The 21766-nt window shown below is 36.9% G+C and overlaps 1 protein-coding gene across 1 annotated transcript in view; it reads left to right on the forward strand.

Moving 5' to 3' along the window:
• Nucleotides 1-21766, forward strand: part of MAP4K3 (mitogen-activated protein kinase kinase kinase kinase 3) — a 204202-nt gene that overhangs the window by 115173 nt on the left and 67263 nt on the right. Inside the window, 11 exon segments of the mRNA XM_030311245.1 lie at nt 3671-3735; nt 10014-10069; nt 10673-10720; nt 14642-14679; nt 16378-16455; nt 18999-19130; nt 19338-19400; nt 19484-19503; nt 19506-19564; nt 19657-19741; nt 19744-19766. Of these exon segments, the coding sequence (XP_030167105.1) occupies nt 3671-3735; nt 10014-10069; nt 10673-10720; nt 14642-14679; nt 16378-16455; nt 18999-19130; nt 19338-19400; nt 19484-19503; nt 19506-19564; nt 19657-19741; nt 19744-19766 (667 nt within the window).

A 21766-nucleotide genomic window follows, 5' to 3' on the forward strand; every position in this document is an offset into this window, starting at 1 on the left:
GAGATAATTGTTGATTCTCAAGGGTAATTAGACTTCTCCCTGTGTTGCAATCACCAGCCATAAATGCCTTCATCCTTTTGGATAAGATATCCATCTGCCAGCCCCGGGCATGTGTTCTGAGAGTTAGTAAAACCAGACCACTGGGCAGCTAGCTCATACTTTACCATCCACTGTCATGCCTCAGTTTCATTGGTCTGTGGACCACCTGTGAATTTTAGACACTAGAGTGACTTCAGATTTCTTCTTCCGGTCCTCACTGTGTCAGCTTTGCCTCTAAAATCATGGTATTTTTTTCACTGTGTACTGATGTTCATGCTCGGATCCTTGTGTTCCCTGTTACATGCTGCATGGTGCATCGTACTCAACCACGTCCACTCTCCTTGTAGGTCTGGTTAATCTCTCACCACCAACATGTGTGATCTATGTCTGATAACAACTCCACTTTTTTAATGTTTATTTATTTTAGAGACAGACAGAGCACAGATGGGGTCAGGGCAGAGAGAGGGGGAGACAGAATCTGAAACAGGCTCCAGGCTCTGAGCTGTCAGCACAGAGCCCAACACAGGGCGGAAACCCACGAACCATGAGATTGTGACCTGAGCCAAAGTCAGACACTCAACCAACTGAGCCACCCAGGCGCCCCGGGAACTCCACTTTGTATGCAACACTTAGAATAGTACTTGATTCTGGATGCTACATTTTAAAAGACATTGACAAAGTAGAGACCATCCAGATGAAGGTAACTGAACTGAGGAGTTTATAAACCAAAGCATTGTTTTACAGTGTCACCCCACCTATTCTAGCTTCCTTTCCTGCCATTGTCTCTTCAGGTAGTCTGCGTTTGATTCACATTAAATTACCCATAGTCTTTCAAGTGTAGCATCTTCTTTCAAATTTTCATTCTCTGAGCAGGCCCCTTCCCTGTCTCTCGGTGTTGAATTCCTACTTTAACTTCAAGACACAACAAATGATATCTCCTCCCTAAAATTTCCCTTGACTTTCCTAGATATTCTTACCTCTGGGTTCTCACAGAATGTTATTCATGCCTGGATTGTGTACTTAATCAAATTACAGTCTAATCCAGGGATCAGCACACCTTTTCTGTAAAGAACCATATGGTAAATATTTTAGGCTTTGTCTGTTTCTCTGTCACAGCTACTCAATTACGCTGCTTTAGTACAAAAGTAGCCATAAGTGAGTGTCACTGTGTTTCAATCAAACTTTATATGGACACTGAAATTTGAACTTTGTATAATTGTCATGTGTCAAGAAAAATTCTTCTCTTGATTTTTGCCCCCAACCATTTAAAAATATAAAAACCAAAGCAGGAAAGATTATCCAATGGAAAAAAGACAGTCTCTTTAGCAAATGTACTCGAAGAACTGGACAGTGACATGCCGAAGAATAAAACTAGACCACTTTCTTACCCGTAACACAAAAATTAATTCAAAATGCATGAAAGACCTAAATGTGAGACAAGAAACCATCAAAATCCTACAGGAGAAAACAGGCAGCAACCTCTTTGACTTCAGCCATAGCAACTTCTTACTTGACATGTCTCCAGAGGCAAGGGAAATAAAAGCAAAAATGAACTATTGGGACCTCATCAAGATAAAAAGCTTCTGCACAGCATAGGAAACAGTCAGCAAAACTAAAAGGCAACCAACAGAATGGGAGAAGATATTTGCAAATGACATATCATATAAAAGGTTAGTATCCAAAATCTATAAAGAACTTAGCAAACTCAACACCCAAAAAACCAAATAATCCAATGAAGAAATGGGCAAAAGACAGGAATTGACACTTTTCCAAAGAGGACATCCAAGCGGCTAACAGATACATGAAAAGATGCTCAACATCACTCATCAGCAGGGAAATACAAATCAAAATCACAATGAGATACCACCTCACAGTTGTCAGAATGGCTAACATTAACAACTCAGGCAACATCAGATGTTGGCAAGGATGAGGAGAAAGGGAAACCCTTTTGCACTGTTGGTGGAAATGCAAACTGGTGCAGCCATTCTGGAAAACAGTGTAGAGGTTCCTCAAAAAATTAAAAGTAGAACTACCCTATGACCCAGCATTGCACCAATAGGTATTTATCCAAAGGCTACAAAAATGCCTATTTGAAGGAGCACATGCACCCCAATGTTTATGGCAGTGCTGTCAACAGTAGCCAAAGTATGGAAAGAGACCAAATGTCCATTGGCTGATGAATGGATAAAGAGGATGTGTGTGTGTGTGTACACACACACACACACACACACACACACACACACACAGGAATATTACTTGGCCATCAAAAAATGAAATCTTGCCATTTGCAACAGCATGGATGGAAGTAGAGTGTATTATGCTAAGCGAAATAAGTCATGGGAAGACAAATACATGATTTCACTCATGTGGAATTTGAGAAACTTAACAGATGAACATAGGGGAAGGGGAGGAAAAATAAGATAAAAACGGAGAGGAAGGCAAACCATAGGAGACTCAAATACAGAGAACAAACTGAGGGTTGCTGGAGGAGAGGTGGGTGGGGGGTGGGTTAAGTGGGTGATGGGCATTAAGGAGGGCATATGTTGGGATGAGTACTGGGTGTCTGTCATATGTAAGAGATGAATCACTGGTTTCTACTCCTGAAGCTAAGACTGCGCTATATGTTAACTAACTTGAATTTAAATTAAAACACACACATATATATACACACATATATTCATACACATACATATAGATGTGTGTGTGTATACACATAAACCATTCTTAGTTCCTGGGCTGTACAAATCAGACAGTAGGCTAAATTCGGACCACTGGCCAGAGTTGCTGACTCTTTATCTAATCAATTTGTTTATTTTTTTCAGTCACTCTTGTATTCATTCATTTATGAAATACTCGTTTGCTGGCTCTTCTAAGCACTCTGAATGCAGTGGGGAGAGAGACAGACATGTTAAGGTAGAATCTTCTGTGTTCAACTGAGCTTGCTGGGTTTAGAGACTTTCTCTTCCATCTCTGCCCCCTGAGAATAGTATATTTCCTGGTACATTTTGAGATGAAGTTGTGAATGATTGAACAAGGAATAAGCTATTAAATCTTTGCTAATTATTTCTCTTGTGACTGTGATTATGATATCTTAATTGAGTGTGAGAGGGAAATGCTATGTAAAGACAGGTAAGTGATAAATTTTAACAGATTGTTTTGGAAAGACCTTTGCTTACTAGATGTCATGGTAAAATTTGAATTTTGTCTGTTTTGTTGATGATAGCACTATTAATGTGATATGCTTTGAGATGTATTGCCATTCTGTGATGAATCTTCTACATAGTTTTTGGTCTGAGCATTTTAACTAACATTTAACTTCTATAATACTGTCTTGGAGTAGGTAGGTAAACTGGGAGGGAGAGGGAAAGTTTTTAACTAGAGGCAATTTCGTTTGGATGTGTCTGACATTTTTATATCCTACAAATGGTCTATTTTAAGGATTAAAACCTTGGATTGAGTTATAACAACACATTATATTAATTCTTTTACTCATAGAGATTAACTAGCTTTTTTTCTTAGCACGTTGAATTTGTGTGGTTTTTCAAGGTTATAGCATACAACCTTAAAATACTTGTTACCTCAGATCATTTTCATCATGAAAATGTGATACATGTTTATATTCTCTTTATAGGCGAGATAAACTTTGGATATGCATGGAGTTTTGTGGAGGTGGTTCTTTACAGGATATTTATCATGGTAAGACAAAAGTTATGTTTTATAGAGATTAAGTAGAGTTTCTTAAAATATAGTTATTAAAGCATTAATGTTTTCAGGAGAGAAAACTAATGTTTTATTATTTAGACATATAAAAGAATGTAAGATATATATGGATGAAAAGAGCATTTGCTTTATAAGTTACAAAATTATAGGCAGTTGAATTCATTGCTATTTCTAAAGAAGGCATATTATATATAGTTTCAGGGGGCCTGGGTGGTTCAGTTGGTTAAATATCCGACTCTGGATTTCAGCTCAGGCCATGATCTCATAGTTCGTGGGATCGAGCCCTGCATGGGGCTCTGCACTGACAGTGTGGAGCCTGCTTGGAATGCTCTCTCTCCCTTGCTCAGCCACTCCCCTGCTCATGCTATCTCTCTCTCTCTCTCTCTCTCTCTCTCTCTCTCTCAAAATAAATAAAATGTCAAACTCAAGCTTGTAAATAACATGTAAAAAAGGCCTTGATGGTTAACGCTAAGCCAAAAGAATATCTAGTTAATACACGCGTGGTATTAATACAAAGATCATTGATTTGCTCTTGTGTATTCAAGAAGCATCAATTAAATTGTTTACTTTTTAAAAATACTAGATTCTGGGGTATTAAAAATTATTAAGACTTTTTGGGGTGCCTTCGTGGCTCAGTTGGTTAAGCGTCCAACTTCAGCTCAGGTCATGATCTCACTGTTGGTGAGTTCGAGCCCCGCGTCGGGCTCTGTGCTGACAGCTCAGAGCCTGGAGCCTCCTTTGGATTCTCTCTCTCTCTGCACCTCCCTCATTCGCATTCTGTCTCTGTCTCTCAGAAATAAATAAACATTAATAAAAATGTTTAAAAATTATTAAAACTTTTTTATTGAGATTTCAGTGGAGTATGTAAGAAAGACTTACATAAAGTAAAATAACAGCGTTTACTGTCTTTTCTTTCTCTCCCTGTCCTGTTCTGTTTCTGTTAATGGGTTATTGTCACAAGCTGCAGAGTTTATTCTTTTACTAGAGATGTGCTTTTTAAACATTAATGTAAAGTAATGTCTTAATAGGTCAGATGTCAATTTTATGAGAAAATATTTTGGAAAAGGTTGCATTTTTCTTTATATGGGATTTTGGCTCAGATTTTCCCGTTAGGGCCTCTTAAGTAATTTTGAAGGCTGATTGTAATAAAACAGATGTTAAAAGACTGTTTGGGTAGGAATTTTACTGTCTCCATCTCACTTCACTTTACTGTATCTTCTTGGTATACATTTTACTTTTACCATAAAGATTGACATAATAGTATTTTAAAGTACTGCTAACTACAGTTGGAATAGGAAAAAGGAAATGATGGATTTTCTGGAATTGTTTTTGAAGGCTTAATGAGGAAAATGGGTTTTCAATTGATGCATAAACTTTGGGTAGAAAGAAGAGGTACAAGTACATTCTAGGAGGTGAAACAGCAGTACGGTAATGTGAAGGTGTGACGGGTAACATCACTCTTATTGGTGTGGGGGGTGTATTTGGGGGATGGGGTCAGATACAGAGAGACTTGAAAGCCAGATGGAAGAACATGAGAACATTTCTGCTTTATGAAGAGTTCTTTCTTTTCTGAGTATATTTTGTATTAAGTACAACTCTTCTTTATATGTGAGAAACTTTTTTATTAATGACATTTTGATTTCAAGGATTCAGTGAAAAGTGAGACGTATGTGGCGTTATTTTGCATTGTAGAACACACAGTATGTCTGGAAGCTTGTGATTTCTTCCGAAGTCAAAAAGCTATTTCCCTTTTTGTTGTCTTAATTTGGACTAATTTGTCTACTGTTTTTTCTCATACTTACTCATTTAATTTCCTTCATCCTAAAGTTCTGTACTAGGTCTTCTAGTGGTTGAACTCTCAGTGTTTGACCCTCACCCTTCACTTGTCGTGTAAGAGGCATAGACAGATATTTGCTGTCAGCATTGTCTTCTAGCTTTTATAGTTTTTCTATAGTATCTTCTTCTCTCACTTTACATTGATCCTTTTCAGGCAACCTTTTTCTAATTGGTTTTAAGATTTTTTTTCTCTTAATTTATGGTGTTTTTAGTATCTAAATACGGATTTACATTGCCTTTTTTTGCTTAGGTCTTAAAGTGCTTACCTCAGAGGATTTCACTTATTCATCAAGCGTGGACAATTATCAGTAATTCTGTCTTCAAAAGTCTTTTCTACCTCAGTCTCTCTGATCTCTCCTTTAAAATTTCAATTAGATATACATTAAATCTTCTCTGTGTCTCTTAAACTCAACCTTGTATTTTGCACTGTTTAATCCTTCAGTAGAGCACTGAGGATACTCATAACCCTCCTATAGTATATGGAGTTTACAGCTGTGATTAGTACATGCATAAGGTTTTAATTTTTGGTGACTGTATTTTTCATTTCTAGAAATTACTTGGTTCTATTTCAAGTCTCCTTCATTTAGAAAAATTTTTTAATGTTTTTATTTATTTTTGAGAGACAGAATATGAGCAGGGGAGGGGCAGAGAGGAAGGGAGACACGGAATCCAAAGCAGGCTCCAGGCTCTGAGCTGTCAGCACAGAGCCCGACAGCGGGCTCGAACTTGGGAACCGTGAGATCATGACCTGAGCTGGTTAGACACTCAACCTACTGAGCCAGCCGCGTTCCCCTCCCTTCATTTTATATTTGTGTCTTATTCTCTTGTAATTTTTCATTCATTCTTTTATGACCTCAGTTTTAAGCGTCCCTTTCTTAAGTCTTTTTCCAATTGTCAAGTAGTTCCACCAGATAGTATGTATGCATGGCCTTAGGCATCTCTTCTGCTTTCTTCAGGAAGAAGCAAGAGGACCAGTTTAGTTAGGGAAATAGTTTTGTCGTGATTGTTATTTCCATTTCAGCCAAACGTTGGAAGTAACAAAGTAATATGGATTTGTTAATATTGATTGATTTAAACTGATCAACTGGGTCAACGGGAGAAATGATCGTTTGCAATGCCCTGAGTATTCTCAAATGTACATGCGAGGGATTTACATGATTATACAAAGAACCCCAGACCCTGTCTCTCTATTCACTCTTGACTGCACCCTGACTTCTACCAAATGACCTCCTCGTGGAGATGTGTGTACTCCTCTTCGGGTAGTCTGCAGCGCCTCTGCTTATACAGCCACATAAGACTTATACCTGTATTTCTCTTTCTCTTCTCTCCTCTCTCTTTTATCACATTGTCCTTCTGTGGGAGTAGTGTAATAACTTGGATTACCTTATCTAGTAAAAGAGAAAGTTCTTCTTTTCTAATAACCCTAATGCTTGTGGGGTTTTGCTTTTTTTATAGGTATCTACAAACCATATTGATCTGTCTTGCAAAATTTGTAAAGAACTTGCCCTTTTTTGGGTAAAGCCTGCTTTTTTCCCTCTTTTATTTCGGCTTTCTAAAGTATCATTAAACTAATTTTTATATTTTGTTTTACAGCTCTTAATTCCATCACTCTATATGACTTTTTAAATTTAAATCTTAAAAGAGAGAACTGTATTAGTTGTCTATTGCTGTATAACAAATGACCCCCAAATTCGGCAGCTTAAAACAGCAAATATTGTGTCACAGTTTCTGAGGGTCAGGAATTCAAGAATGGCTTAATTGGGCGAGTCCAGCTCAGATTCTCTCATAAAGCTGCAGCGTTGCTGTTAGCTGGGACTGCAGTTATCCAGGCCTGACCAGGGCTGGAGAATTTACTGTCAAGTGGTTTCACTTATTGTGGTTGTTGACAGAAAGCTTCAGTTCTTTGATGGCTGTTGGCAGGTCTCAATTTTTTGCTCTGTGGATCTAGCCATGGGACAGCTTGAGTGTCTTCACAATATGGTGGCTGGCTACCCCCCCCCCCCCCGCCCCACCCCACCCCTGCCCCGCCCCGCCCCAGAGCAAGTGATTCCAGAGAGCCGGAGGAGGCCACACAGCCTTTTATGATGGAGTGGCAGAAGTCATATGCTGGCCCTTCTGCCATATTTTGTTCTTCAGAAGCAAGTCGTTTCTGTCCAGCCCATACTCAGGAAGGGAATTAAGTTCCAACTCTTGAGGGGGAAATATCAAAGAATTCTTGGACATATTTTAAACCACCACAGGTGTGTGTGTGGGGGGGGGGGGATGCATTTTGAATTTACATTTTTTCATGAGTTTTTTCCTCTCCATTTGTTTACTTTTTCTTTGAAGAACTAACATTAGAACCTTTTATTGTTCCAGCATAATGCATTTTCTCCTCTATTTATTGAGCATTTTCATTTCTGTTTAATATTGTTAACAATTTTCCACAGTTTTTCATGTCAGTTATGACGAATTGCTTTCTCATTTATTTAATAATTTTGAGTTCTGAGATCATCGTAAGTGGGAATTATACGTGGCTTTTGAGAGTGTATCCTTCCACAGTGGGTTTTTTCCTGTGACCCCAAGACGTCAGTGTATCCAGTGTATCTGAACCCTGAACGTGAATGACCAAGAAGCCTGTGGTGACAGCATCAGGAGAAGATATTTTCCCCTATCCAGATCCCAGGCCATGGCACAAAATCCTGAGTCTTCTCCTTGTGCTTGGCTACCCTTTTAAAATGAGGATGTAGTCCTTCGAGGGTTCTGGTTATGTGGGGATATTTTTTTTAACTCTGCCTATACAGACCTATGGCCTTTTCTTCTGTGTTCCTGTAGGGGATAAAATCAACACCCCAGCTTACCAAGATTGGCCTTTCCCTTAGAGACGGCTAGAATATTTCACATTTTTACCATTCTCATTTTCATTTCCTCTTTGTTTTTGGTTCCTGGGAAAGTCTCTTACTGTTAACAAACTAGCTAGGCATTTAAAAGATTATTTAAAATACTCTTTTCTGTCATTTGTAGGTGTTATTTTCAGGGTATTCAGATTGTTTGCCATACTGTGGAAACAGAAATCTAAAGGATGCCCATCTTACTGAATGAGAGTGGGCTTACAAACCATAAGAATTAGTTATATGGCTTGTCTTCAGACACTCAGACCCAGACTTGTCCTCAATGGAAACTTTTTTTGTGTGTGTTTATCCATTCATTTTGAGAGAGAGAGAGAGAGCACAAGAGGGAGAAGGGCAGTAAGGGAGAGAGAGAAAAGGAGAGAGAGAATCCCAGGCAGGCTTTGCACTATCAGCACAGAGCCCAACACAGGGGCTTGACCTTACAAACCGTGAGATCATGACCTGAGCCGAATCAAGAGTCATATGCTTAACCCAGGCACTCCAGTAGAATCTAAGTGAAATACATTTCTCTCTTCACAATTGTGAAATACTACAAGTACTCCAAAGTAAACATTTTTACAAAGTTGTTAAGTTTGGGTAAATATGGGATTACTATCTAGCAAAAGATTCCACCACTGGAATTTAGTTCCATTCTTAGAATAGTCTCTCCCATCTAATGTATTTCTTTATTCTAAAGTGATTTAGTAGTGAAAAAGAGAAAACTACTTAAATGTCTTCAGTAGTGGATAGATGCACACAGAGAAATATTATTAAATAATGTGATTTAAGTTACATGTATTGATATGGAAAGGTGTCTGTGGTAAGTGAAAAGGGCAGGTTCCAGAATTGTATATGTAACATGATTCCATTCATAATCTTGTGTGAGATGCATAACATACATTATTTAAAATGTCTCTTTATAAGATTGTCTGGTAGACCTTAGGCCAAACTATTGATATTGAGTAATTACTGAGTATTATTGAGTAATAGTTTGGGTAAGGAAGAGACCTTTACTTTCCAAACTTGTCTATTGATTGCATCTTTATGAACATATATTATGTTTATATATATGTTTATGATCATATATTAACGTGCTGTCAGCATAGATAAGGACTCTCTGTCTCCCTCTCTCTCCGCTTCTTCCCAGCTTATGTGTGCACACTCTCCTCTCTCAAGATAAATAAACATTAAAAAAGAAACTAGCTAAACCTCTAGGCCATGATTTATTTCTTTTAACATTTAAGAGGTAATATTGATCAGCAAGGTACAAAAATGAAAATATAATTAATTTCAGAGAGTATTTCAGTCTTTTTATTCATTCCACAACATTTGTTTGCAGCTTTCCCCTGCCAGGCACCGTTCTGAACACTGGAGATACAACACTGAAAAAACCAGGTTTAAAAAATGTTGCCCTCATGAAGCTTATGTTTTAGTACAGTTTTTTAGGTGTATTAAGGCTACTGCTTAGTGGAACTTGTAAAAACTTTGCCATTTACTGAAAAACATGCTTTGACTAATTTCATTAATATAAATTTTCTTCTCTTACAGTAACGGGACCTCTGTCAGAACTGCAAATTGCATATGTTAGCAGAGAAACACTACAGGTAAATCCAGTGCTGATTTAACATTTTTTATTAGACTGTTTAATTATTGTGCATTGTCTGTTAAGTAAAGTAAGGATTGAACATCTAATTTGGTAAATTCTTGTATATTAACACATTTTTAATTGTCTAGTAGACTCAAATTTATTTGCAGATAAGCACTATAAAGCCTCAGTGTGACAATATGACCTCCTCAAATTTAAGTGCTTTGAATTTGTTGTTTCGTATTTTTATACTTCTCTGAATACCAAAGAAAGGCTTAAAAATTAAGCACTCTTATGGGAATTGAAGCTCATTTTAATACTAATTGCATTTATGCTTTTTAAAAGTTATTTCAAACTGTTTGCAGAGTTTAGTGGAAAGTATTGTCTTAAGAAAATTAGTGGTTCCAACAGAACTTTGCCTTTTTCATTTTCTTGATTCTTCTTTTAGGCTATTTCAGTAAAATAAATTAATGATTACTGCTAGATTATCTGTGATGAGTAAATAAAAAACAGAAACTGCTACTCAGTTGATCACTTTAAATCCCAAAGTATTCTCTGTAATAAATAAAGTCTTGTTAATTTTTCTGTTTTTTTTTTTTCTTTTTCTTTCTTGAAACTCCAGGGATTATACTATCTTCACAGTAAAGGAAAAATGCACAGAGATATAAAGGTATACATCATAAGTTTAACCTAATGGCCCTCTCTTCATTTTTAAATACTCGGACCAAACTGTTGAGCAAAATTGTCTTAGTCTATCTGATGAATTTCTTACCTGAAATATGTTACTGTAATAAAATTAAGTGATACTTTTAAGAATTGTATTACTTTTTTAAAGTAGCTTTATTGAGATATGATTCACTTTGTTGAGATGTGATTCACTTGCCACAAAATTCACTTGTTTAAAGCATACATTTATGGATTAGTGTTATAATAACCCGTATTAGCTTATCTCTAGTTATTTATTTGTAAATTGCAAATTAAGTCCTTAGCTTCCATCAAGTTAGGGTTTTTACAACATTTCATACTTTGATATTTTAGAAAACTTGGTAGTCTTAAGGAACTATCATTAATAATGTTTCAAAATGGATAAATTCAATTGTAACATCTTCTGATGATCTGATTTAACTGGCAGAGGAGAGCAGGTGCACTGGGTGTGCTGGGGTCAGCTCCGCGGTAAACCAGGGTGCTTGGGCAGGGCTTCCTGAGGTTCTTTCTAAAGATACTGCCATCTCCCCAACTTAGTTCTTTTCTTTCATTTATTTTTCTTTTACCTTCTTCCTCATTTGTCTTTTCTCCTATTTCTCTCCCCCTTTTATTTTCTGAGGTTTTCTCTGGCATAAAGGTTCTTAATATTTTTTTCTTAATCATGTTGTTCTTTGAGTCTCTAATGAAAGCCATGGACTCTCTTTTCAGAAAATGTCCTCATGCATATGCCTTCATATTTTGCATGAAATTTCAGTGAACTCTCAGATCATCTGCTGAGATCCTTTACTAAGTGTTTTTCATAAGCCATTTAAGACCTAAGCAAAGAGCTTTGGAGTTCATAGGGAGAAGTATAACATGAGTGCATTAAAAGCACTGTGTCATCAGCACATAGATGATCTGGAAAGACTGATAAATTTGTGTCAGAAATGGAGGTTGGAGTGCCTTCCAAGCAGAGGGAACAATGTAAGCAAAAATGAAGACGTCAGAAAGTGTGGGGTCATTTTAGGGAATATAAAAACTGTGCCATATTATCAAAGAGAAGAGAACATATGATGGGGATAGCCGGATGGTTTTGTGCTCGATTCCAGGAGGAATTGTGTGATGAACTTGAGTTTGAGCCCAGCTGGGGAGAGTGTGACCATCACCACTATTTCTACCCTCGTCTAAGCCATCGGTCTGTTAATACCTGCACTTCTGCAGCAGCCTTCTAACCAGTCTCCCTGTTCCTGTTCTTGTGTGTTTCTGCAGTCCTTCTCCACCTTGCAACCAGAGTGATCTTTTTAAATCAGAGCTTGTCACTCTTCTGCTTATAAACCACCATCCCGTTACTCACTATAACATCCAGATGTTTGTTTTGGGGGGTTTTGTTTTTGTTTTGTTTTTTACCATTGCCTGTAAGGTGTTACATGATCTGGCCCCAGCTTTTCTCTCTGACTTCATCTCATACTCCTCTCCATTTTACTCATTTTGTTCCAGCCACACTAAGCTTGCTGTTTTGGAGTATGTTGACTCATTCTGGCACCAAGACTTTGTATTTGCTGTGCCCTCTTCCTGGAATGTTTTTTCCCCAGATTTTGGCATGCCTCTGCACCCTCACTTCATCTAGATCTCTGCTCAGACATCACTGCCTTAGAAAGGCCTTCTTCTTCCTGCTTTACTTGCTTTAGAGTACTTCCCTCTTCCTGGCTTGAATCATTTGTTGGTTCGTTCATTCATTCATTCATTCATTCATGTGTGCATGTATTTTTAGATTTTCTTTCTCTCCTATTCACTGTAAACTTCATGAGAGATGGAGCTTATTCTCATTTATTACTATAACCCTAGAACATAAAATAGTACCTGATTGCTCAAGGAGAGAAAGATGGAAGGATGGAAGGAAGAGGGGAGCATCAGAGGCCATAGATGCACGTAATATGATATAAACTGTAATTTAGGAAAATTAGTCTGGAGCTGGGCAAAGACCAAACTGAGGACCGTGGCAGACATCTAGATCGCTGGGGCTTAGATCAAATTAAAATCCCTGCTGTAGTCCCTTCTCCCTTCTTTTTCTTGTTTCTCCCATTATTCCCAGTAATATCAGGGGATACAGTCTTCTTTATGGCTTCCTCTTTTTTGGGTGGGGCTGGTTTCCTAGTGCTTTTCCTGTTAACCTATAATTACATGATTGTTGGCACCTTGGACTAAGATTTAGCCTGCTTACTTTTGCTTGCTCATTTAAAAGTTACAGAAAAGGCAAAAAAATAAAATTTAGAAAAGTCTCTATACCTTGAGCTTATTGAAGATGTAGTGGTTTTATCGTCTTTTTTGGAGCTCAGATCAGGAAGTAGAGGTGGCCAAAATGCTACTAACATTGAAATGGGAAAAACTGAGTTTTTTTTTCCCCTTTTCTGTGTGGGGGAAAAACCCAGTTCTTTCCGACTGTATGCTTCTTTCCTGAGGCTTCTTTACTACTCACACAGAACACTTCATTCTGACCCTGGTGGTTACCAAATGTCTGCAGGTTTTTCCCCAGTGTGATACCAGCTGGTGTCCTACAATTTAACTCAGTTCTGACACTGTCCTACTTGGAGAGAGCATCAGATCCCACAGATAAGGGCTCAGCCCCATGAGACTGTCCCTTCCCCCAACACACACACACACCAGATACCAGTTCAAGGCCAGTTTATCAGCTGTGCTTCTGAGCAACTGACTGTATAGATTGGAGGTTCCAAAGACCCCCTCCTTGAGTTCAGTTAATTTGTTAGCGTGGCTCTCAGAACTCAGGGAATTATTTATGTTTACCAACTTATTAAAGGATATGATAAAGGATACAGATGAACATCCAGATGGGAGAGGTGTGTAGGGCCAGGTGTGTGGGAAGGGGCATGGAGCTTCCATGCATTCTCCAGACACACCCCTCTCCCAGTGCCTCTTGTGTAATTCAAACCCCGAAAACTCTCCAAACCCCATACCATTGAGATTTTATGGAGGCTTCCTCATGTAGGCGTGATCAGTCATTAACTCCATTTTGGCTCTTCTCCCTTCTCAAGAGAATGGGGGGCAGGGCTGAAAATTCTGAAGTTCTAGTCATGGCTTGGTCTTTCCAGTGATCAGCCCTCATCCAGGAGCCATCCAGGAGCCTAACCCAGAGTTGCTCCATTAGAACAGAAGACACTACTCTGTGACCCCTGAAATTACAAAGGTTCAGGAGCACTGCATCAAGAACCAGGGTCTGCAAGCATATACTAGAACAAAGATGCTCCTAGGGCTCTTGTCACTTAGGAAATTACAGGGCTTTCAGGAGAACTGGGCTAGGAACCGGGGGTAGAAACCAGTGTATATTTTGTTATCTCACAGTCATGCAGCCAGGTGACATTTTAATCCGGTGGGCCTGTGGCTAGTTGTTTATATTCTGGGTGGTCCTCAACTGTGGGCAAACACATTAAGATAGACAGCCTCATGAGTAAGCAGCAAGGTTCAGTCTTATGCACCAGCAGTGGTTCAACTGATGATGAACTCCTAGAACAGGAAGTAACACGTTTAAGATGTAATACAGGAATTGAAAATGCCAGTATTAGGTCACGTTTTAGGGCAGTCACAATGTTTGATCAGTAAGAATATAACAGATGAAAACTAATACATCATTTTCATAATAACATTCATATTGTGTTAATAGCAGCGTTTTGCAAGGTAGAACATTTTATAAGAATAGTCAAATTGTCTTAAAAGACCCTAAGTTTTCCTGCAAATATAATAATTTAACACTTTAATTGGGCATACTTTAAATTTAAGTATTTCTAGGTCTAAGGCTGCCACTTGCGATCATTTTATATACGTATATTGATCAATTATATGTGCTGTCTGATAAAAAGTTTCTTACTTTAACTGAAATGTTCTCGCTTTGAAGGGAGCTAACATTCTGTTAACGGATAATGGTCATGTAAATTGGGTAAGTAAATTAAATTTTGTCATTTGAGCAAATTTATTCCAGAACATAGTAAGTTTTATTTGCCTCTGTAAGATTAGTTTTTCCCCTCAGCATCTGTGTAATTTTAGGTGGAAATCTCTTTGTGGGGCATATGTAACCTGTTTCTGTTCCCTTTTCTCCTACATGGGGATAGAGTCCGCCCTTCACATATGACAGATTTGTTGTAAAGATATGGCAAAATAGTAATTCTTCAGGAATTCTTTCACCTGTAACCTGAGGAATGTGACTTTTAGTAAGAAATTTGTACAAAATTGCCTTGTAACCAAAAAAACAGGGTAAACAAACAAAAGCCAAAAAAATCAATAACACCAAAAATCCTACATCCTTTACGTTAGCATTTAAAACTAAATATAGTCGGGGTGCCTAGGTGGCTCAATTGGTTAAGAGTCAGACTCTTGATTCAGCTCGGGTCATGATCCCAACAGTCGTGGGACCCAGCCCCACATCGAGCTGTGTACTGACAGCGCGGAGCCTGCCTCTCTCTCCCTCTGCCCCTTCCCCACTTGTTCTCTCTCTCAAAAAAAAAAAAAAAACAATATTACTAATATAAGGATGTAATTTAGATGCTGATGTTGCTTTATTTCAAACTGTACCTTTAAAACTTTGGTTATGACTAAAATAGAGTTCCAAACCTAAATAATAACTTAATTTGAAAGTTTGAGACTGGGAACATGTATAGTATAGTAGTTTTTATAAACAGAATCATGGACATTAGGTATTAAATGAGAGTTTAATAAATAAGAAAGTTATTTTGAATTATATATTACTATAAGACAAATCAGAATTCAAAAAACATTTATTTTATAAAAGCATGAATAAAACTATTTTGAATTATAGCCTACAGTAGGACTGATCAGATATAAAAGTATCTATCTGATAATTAACTTACATAATAAAATTTTGCTGAGCTACCTCTAAGATGAAAAAAAGCATTTATCTAACTATTGATGTCTTAGTGAACAGTTTCTATCAGCAGTTTAATATTTGTGTTAATATTATGTGCCTTACTGACAGAAATCCTATATATAAAACGTTGGTTGATAAGGATTTAGAAATGACTGTTAAAAAACTAGAAAATATTTAGACCTCAACATACTTAAAGAATAGCAACAAGTCCTGCATAAAAACAAATTTCCTAGTGATTGGTGTTGGATTAGAAGGTATTGCTAAGGTAAGATTTGGGGGAACATTCTGTTTGGGTGTCCTTTTCAGGCTAGGCAGATTTGCCGGTAGATTCTTGGTTTGTTGATGTCAGTCATCATGAGTATGGCAGGAAGTGAATGGAATATATGACTATGTAAGGTCCCTTCCAGTGATATTCTTTGAATTTCAGGTCCTCAGAATTTGAAATTATAATATATTAAGTCTGGCGGGTTAAATTTTCTCAGCTCTCTCTCATCAAAATCATTGACTTTTGTTTTCATCTGATTCATGCAGGGATATATGAGAATCTATTTTGCTGTAATACACCCTGACTACTTAGTGATATTTTAGTGCTAACCCATAAAAGTTAAAAAAGTTTAATGTGATGTTTAAGAATATCTCGTTTCTGTGAAATTAGTTTAATGAAAATAATTGTTAAACGTTTCTTCTCATGTTACTGTAAATCATTTTACCTTCCCTCAGTTTCTTCCCTAAATGTTTCTTCTTTTTTTAATAGCTGATTTTGGAGTATCTGCACAGATTACAGCTACAATTGCCAAACGGAAATCTTTCATTGGTACACCATATTGGTAATTGTATTTTAATTGATAATTTAACATTTTGTTTTTCTGTCATTATTGAATACAGCATTTATTGAAAAACATACACTGGTCAAAAATTTTAAGACTAAAACAGATTAAGAAGATCATCAAGAGCTTAAGCAGTGTAGGCGGGTACACTTGTGGATACACAGCCAAAGAATATTTTACCATGTTCATTAAGTGGAAGAAGCTCTAAAAAAGATTGATAATGGCTTTTGGGAACCTTGCTATAAAGGAACTCTCGCTTGCTCTGTAGGGTCCAGCATGATTTTATACATATTTAGTAAATGTTTGTTGATGATTACTGATCTCCAACTGCAGCTTCAGAGATTAAAACTCTAATGTTATTACCCACAAGAGAGTGAAACTGTCTTCAGAACATGGGAAATTGTGAATTAGGCAAAGTGAATTTTTGGAACACACTCTGTCTTCATCTCTCTCTCTCTGTATATATATGTATCATGTCTTTCCCACATGAACTCTAGGGATGTAGAACAGAATGGAATGTCTTGTCCAGAGTGACTAAGGTTGGCAGTTCCTCGGTTAATCAGAAACATCTGTTGAATGGCAAATCTCAAAATTAACACAGATGTGCATTAAACCTTTTAATTTCAGGCTTATGAGTGTCTTTTTCTTTTTTACTTTCTTTTCGTTCTCTTTGTTTCTTTTCTTTTTCTTCCTTCTTTCCTTTTTCCTTTTTCCTTTCCTGCCATAAGACCAAGGCCTTTTCTTTGAGTGGCTCTCTAATTAGAGTTATATCTTAATAATGTAAACTATACCCATAATACATCAACTACATTTTCCAGGTTGTGTTTCTCTAAAGCGCAATCTTTAGTTCTAAGAACTTGGACATACAAAGCATGTGCCTTTTTTTTTTTAAGTCAGGTCTATGAGATATAGATTTAGCCTTACTAGGTGTGCAAGTCTCCCAGTGTTGAGAGACTTGTATGCTTTGGTGGTGAGAAATAGCACTATACTCAATATAAAAGATAGGTTTCCAACACCCAAGGAAGTGTTCTTTTGCCCCCTTTAGTAAATTCTGTCCCTTCATCCCTAGCCTCTGGCAGCACTCAATCTGATTTCTGCCTTTTCCCTGAATGTCCTACAAATGGAATTATGTATTCTGTAGCCTTCATAGTCTTTTAGAGTTGTCATATTCTCAACATAATTTTCTAGGTTTTTTGGTTTTGTCTTTAGAAACTTGTCTTTAACAAGCTTTTTTGTAAGCATTCACTTTAATTTTCATAACTTACCTTTTTAACCTGCTAACAAATCAGTTTTTATAACATTTAATTAAATTGCATATTTATAATATTATATAATACGTATGTAATATAATGAATAAAGAGGTTCAAAGATGAACTCAGTTGACTGTATAAGCATACAGCCTAGCTGGCAGGAGTAGAAGCACTAGCTGGGGCCTTTCACTTGTGTATTTATAGAGGAGTGGAGAACGTCTCCTTGCACGGCAAGTGGGGCATATCAGCTTTATGCATTTTCCTTCTCTGCTAGTGCACTTGTACCAGTAAGCTGGAAGATTCCAACCATCAGTAAAGTAATAACTGACATACTTTAAAATTCACTTTTCTTATGACAGTTCGAATATTTTTAAGAAGTACTTTAAGATTAGAAAGATTTTAAGAGGAAGCCTTTTGAAAGTCAGAAGGGGTGGTGTGTTGTGGTGTGTGTGTGTGTGTGTGTGTGTGTGTGTACGTACGTATTTTAACTTCACCAATTTACTTGACTTCCCTAAAATCATAATAGGAGGACAAGTGTGTATTTGTAAAGTTACTTATTAAAATCATTCTTTTGATATGTAAGAGTTGGTTGTTTTCAAAACCGTTGTTTAGAATTTAAAAACTCTTATATTTGAAAATATAATTTAAATCAGTCAAATAAAAATTCATAGAGCTACAATTGGAATAAGACTATATAGAAAAGTTAAAACTAAATTTGGGTAATTTTCTCTAAATAAATACAGTTTTAAAAAGCAGACACTCATTTTTTATAACTTCCACCTTAAAATAAAGCCTGAAAAACTGCCAGTTAAATTTATAGTAAGTATGAGCTAAATACTAAATGAAGATTATTGATGCCCCAGTAAGTAGTTTTGGTCATATGAAAACAGAGGCCAGATTGCAGTTCACTGGTACAAATAGGTAAGAGCTAAAAATTATAGATCATTTATTGCAAGATGTTATTTCTCTGTAAAATTCTACATTGTACAGAGAAAAGAGATTAAGGTGTGGACAAATTTGGGTTATGTTGCTGTACTATAAATGTCAAGTTTTATAAACCTTTATAAGTATAGCAAAGTAACCAAGGAATCACCAGTAGGGTCTTGGGATGGAGGGTCTTTTAAGGGATCAAGATCTCGACAGAGATCTACCTACTTATTTTTCAGATATCAAGGCCTAGGTAGGCCTCAGCTTAGAAAGGGATAGTTCCAAGTGCCTCTGGTGGGAATATGGAAGAAAATACAGTAAACACAAGTTTTGCAGTTTTTTTTTTCCCTGCAATATTTCCTTCAGGATGGCTCCAGAAGTCGCAGCTGTTGAGAGGAAAGGGGGTTACAACCAGCTCTGTGACCTCTGGGCTGTGGGAATCACTGCCATAGAACTTGCGGAGCTTCAGCCGCCTATGTTCGACTTGCACCCAATGAGGTCAGTGTATCATAATTGAAGAGTTCTGTGCTTAAATTAAGGGTGATCCTCTCACCCCCAGTACTTATTACATCATAAATACTAGTCTGAGTCTTGCTCTATCTTAGTAATTGTAATAGAATTATTTAATAGTAATAGAATTATTTATTATATATTAAAATATAAAAGCTTAAAATGCTGTGTAACAATTTGTTGTTGATTTTTCAGAGCGTTATTTCTAATGACAAAAAGTAATTTTCAGCCTCCTAAACTAAAAGATAAAATGAAATGGTAAGTATTTTTGTGTTATTTACTTATAATCATGACTAAAAAAAGAATTAAATTTAAAAGTCTTAATTTTCAAAATTGCTTAGGTCAAATAGTTTTCATCATTTCGTAAAATGGCACTCACCAAAAATCCAAAGAAAAGACCTACTGCTGAGAAGTTACTACAGGTATTATTGTTCCCTGAAATATCTTTTTTCAAAAGGTAAAATGTCATCCAATCATATTTCTAATGAGTGTCTGTTCTATATTATTTTTATAGCACCCTTTTGTCACACAACCTTTGACACGGTCTTTGGCAATCGAACTGTTAGATAAAGTGAATAATCCAGATCATTCCACCTACCATGATTTGATGATGATGATCCTGAGGTAGGAACTGTTTTTACCAAGTATACATATACATATATGTACGTATGTGTGTGCATCTCAGAAGCAATATTTTAAAGTTCTGGGTCTGGTTTAAATAATAAACTCGTGAGGGAATAATGAACTCTTTGAATTGGTCTCTCCTAGGGAAGTCATGTGTTGGATTTTTCTTACTGGCTTCGTGTGGGTGACTGTTTTCTGAAAATGGCAAGGCACAATCATCTAATCCACTTGGTGAAATTACTGTAGTTATTTCAAGTAGTCATTTTGGATGAAGTTGCCAATAAATCGTCCACTTTAAAAGAGAGAGTGCAGACAGGAAGTACCTAAGTCAGATGTTAGAATACATTCAAAATTTCTGTTCAGTTTTCCTCTTAAAAACAATCCTGCTACAGTACCTCATGAATTATTAGTGGTTAGTAGAAAGTATAGGATTGATTTTTTTGGTGACTAAAACCTTAATTATCCACTACGGGAATGTTTTAAATGAGCCAGTGTTGGGGTGCCTGGGTGGCTCAGTCGGTTAAGCATCCGACTTCAGCTCAGGTCATGATCTCGTGATCCATGAGTTCGAGCCCCACGTCAGGCCTCTGTGCTGACAGCTCAGAGCCTGGATCTTGTTTCAGATTCTGTGTCTCCCTCTCTCTGATCCTCCCCCGTTCATGCTCTGTCTTTCTCTGTCTCAAAATAAAATAAATGTTAAAAAAAATGTTTTAAATGAGCCAGTGTAGTTGTTAGAGAATAAAATAACTAATATGATAAGAAGGATTGATATCAAAGGAAGCTGTTGGCATACTTAACATTCCTAGCCCAGCTAATAATTGTGACACCTAAGAGAAACTTGGTAAATGTGACATGGCAGAATTTTGTTATTGGATATATAACTTGAGATGGATACCCTTGACCCTGATGACTGGCTTTATGGAAGATACTTAAAATGGTGTAAATTTCTTGATACTGAGGGAACAATAGCTCCTCAGTGGTTGGAAGGGTGGTTGTGTATTGTGTTAAGTCAGAACCTTTCTGTCAATTCACCATTGTTCTAGCTTGCCATCATTATACAGCTGTAATTAAAAAGCTATCTGTCTTTTTGTTCAAAGTCTGGAAAGGAGTTTGGAAACATAAAACTTAAGGAACGTAAAGTGTTACTATTGACCTTATAATTATAGTAGGGAAAACTTGTTTTATTGTTATGCTTAAGTATTCAATTTGCAAGGTAATGTGGGACTATAAAAATGACCCTGGTAGCTAAGACACCCTGCAAAGTGATCTTAATAATCAGTGGGAAAGTGACAGTTGTTCTATGACTTTGAAAATTTTTTGTAAGAACATTAAAAATTCTCTTACTGTCAGTTTAAATGTATAAGGAAGTGAAAAAGTAATTAAGACTAATATTTACTTACTGCACTGTTATTTAAAATATTAGAACCAGTGAGAATTACGTGTTTTGTTTTTTTACAAAAAAAACTTGCATAGATTGATTCTCAAGTAGTCTACTTACTAAGTAGATTGCACAGTGCTTGCCTTCTTGTCATAACTCTGTGACACGGAGCAAGTATCTTTTTTGTGCCTTGGTGAACTGTCCTACTCCCTTTCTAAGTTCGGGTCAGTTTCCAACATTCTTTTCCTTGTACTTCCAATGCGTGAAATATCTCCGTATTCGTATTCCCATGATGTGAAATTTTTTGTGGATGCCACTTCTTCGGGAGCATCTTCCTCTTTTTTATCAGAACCGCTTTCTTCCTTTATACCAGTGAGTTCACCTTCACCGAGTTCTCTGGCTGTACGTTCTATAGGCTCGTGAGCGCAGCCGGTCCACGCTCTTACCGTCATCTGTTTCTTCCTAGAACTCCACTTACATGTTACATTCAGATTTTATTTCCAGCATGATCCAGACTTCACACTTTTATTTCTTTACAGCACTTTCATCTTTGTTGGCTAATTCCCTCTTTCAGCTACCAGTTTTTGTTAAAATGTCACATGAGTGTATCCTCACTGGGAGA

The sequence above is a fragment of the Lynx canadensis genome, chromosome A3 (genome assembly GCF_007474595.2).
Source record: "Lynx canadensis isolate LIC74 chromosome A3, mLynCan4.pri.v2, whole genome shotgun sequence".
Lineage (NCBI taxonomy): Eukaryota > Metazoa > Chordata > Mammalia > Carnivora > Felidae > Lynx > Lynx canadensis.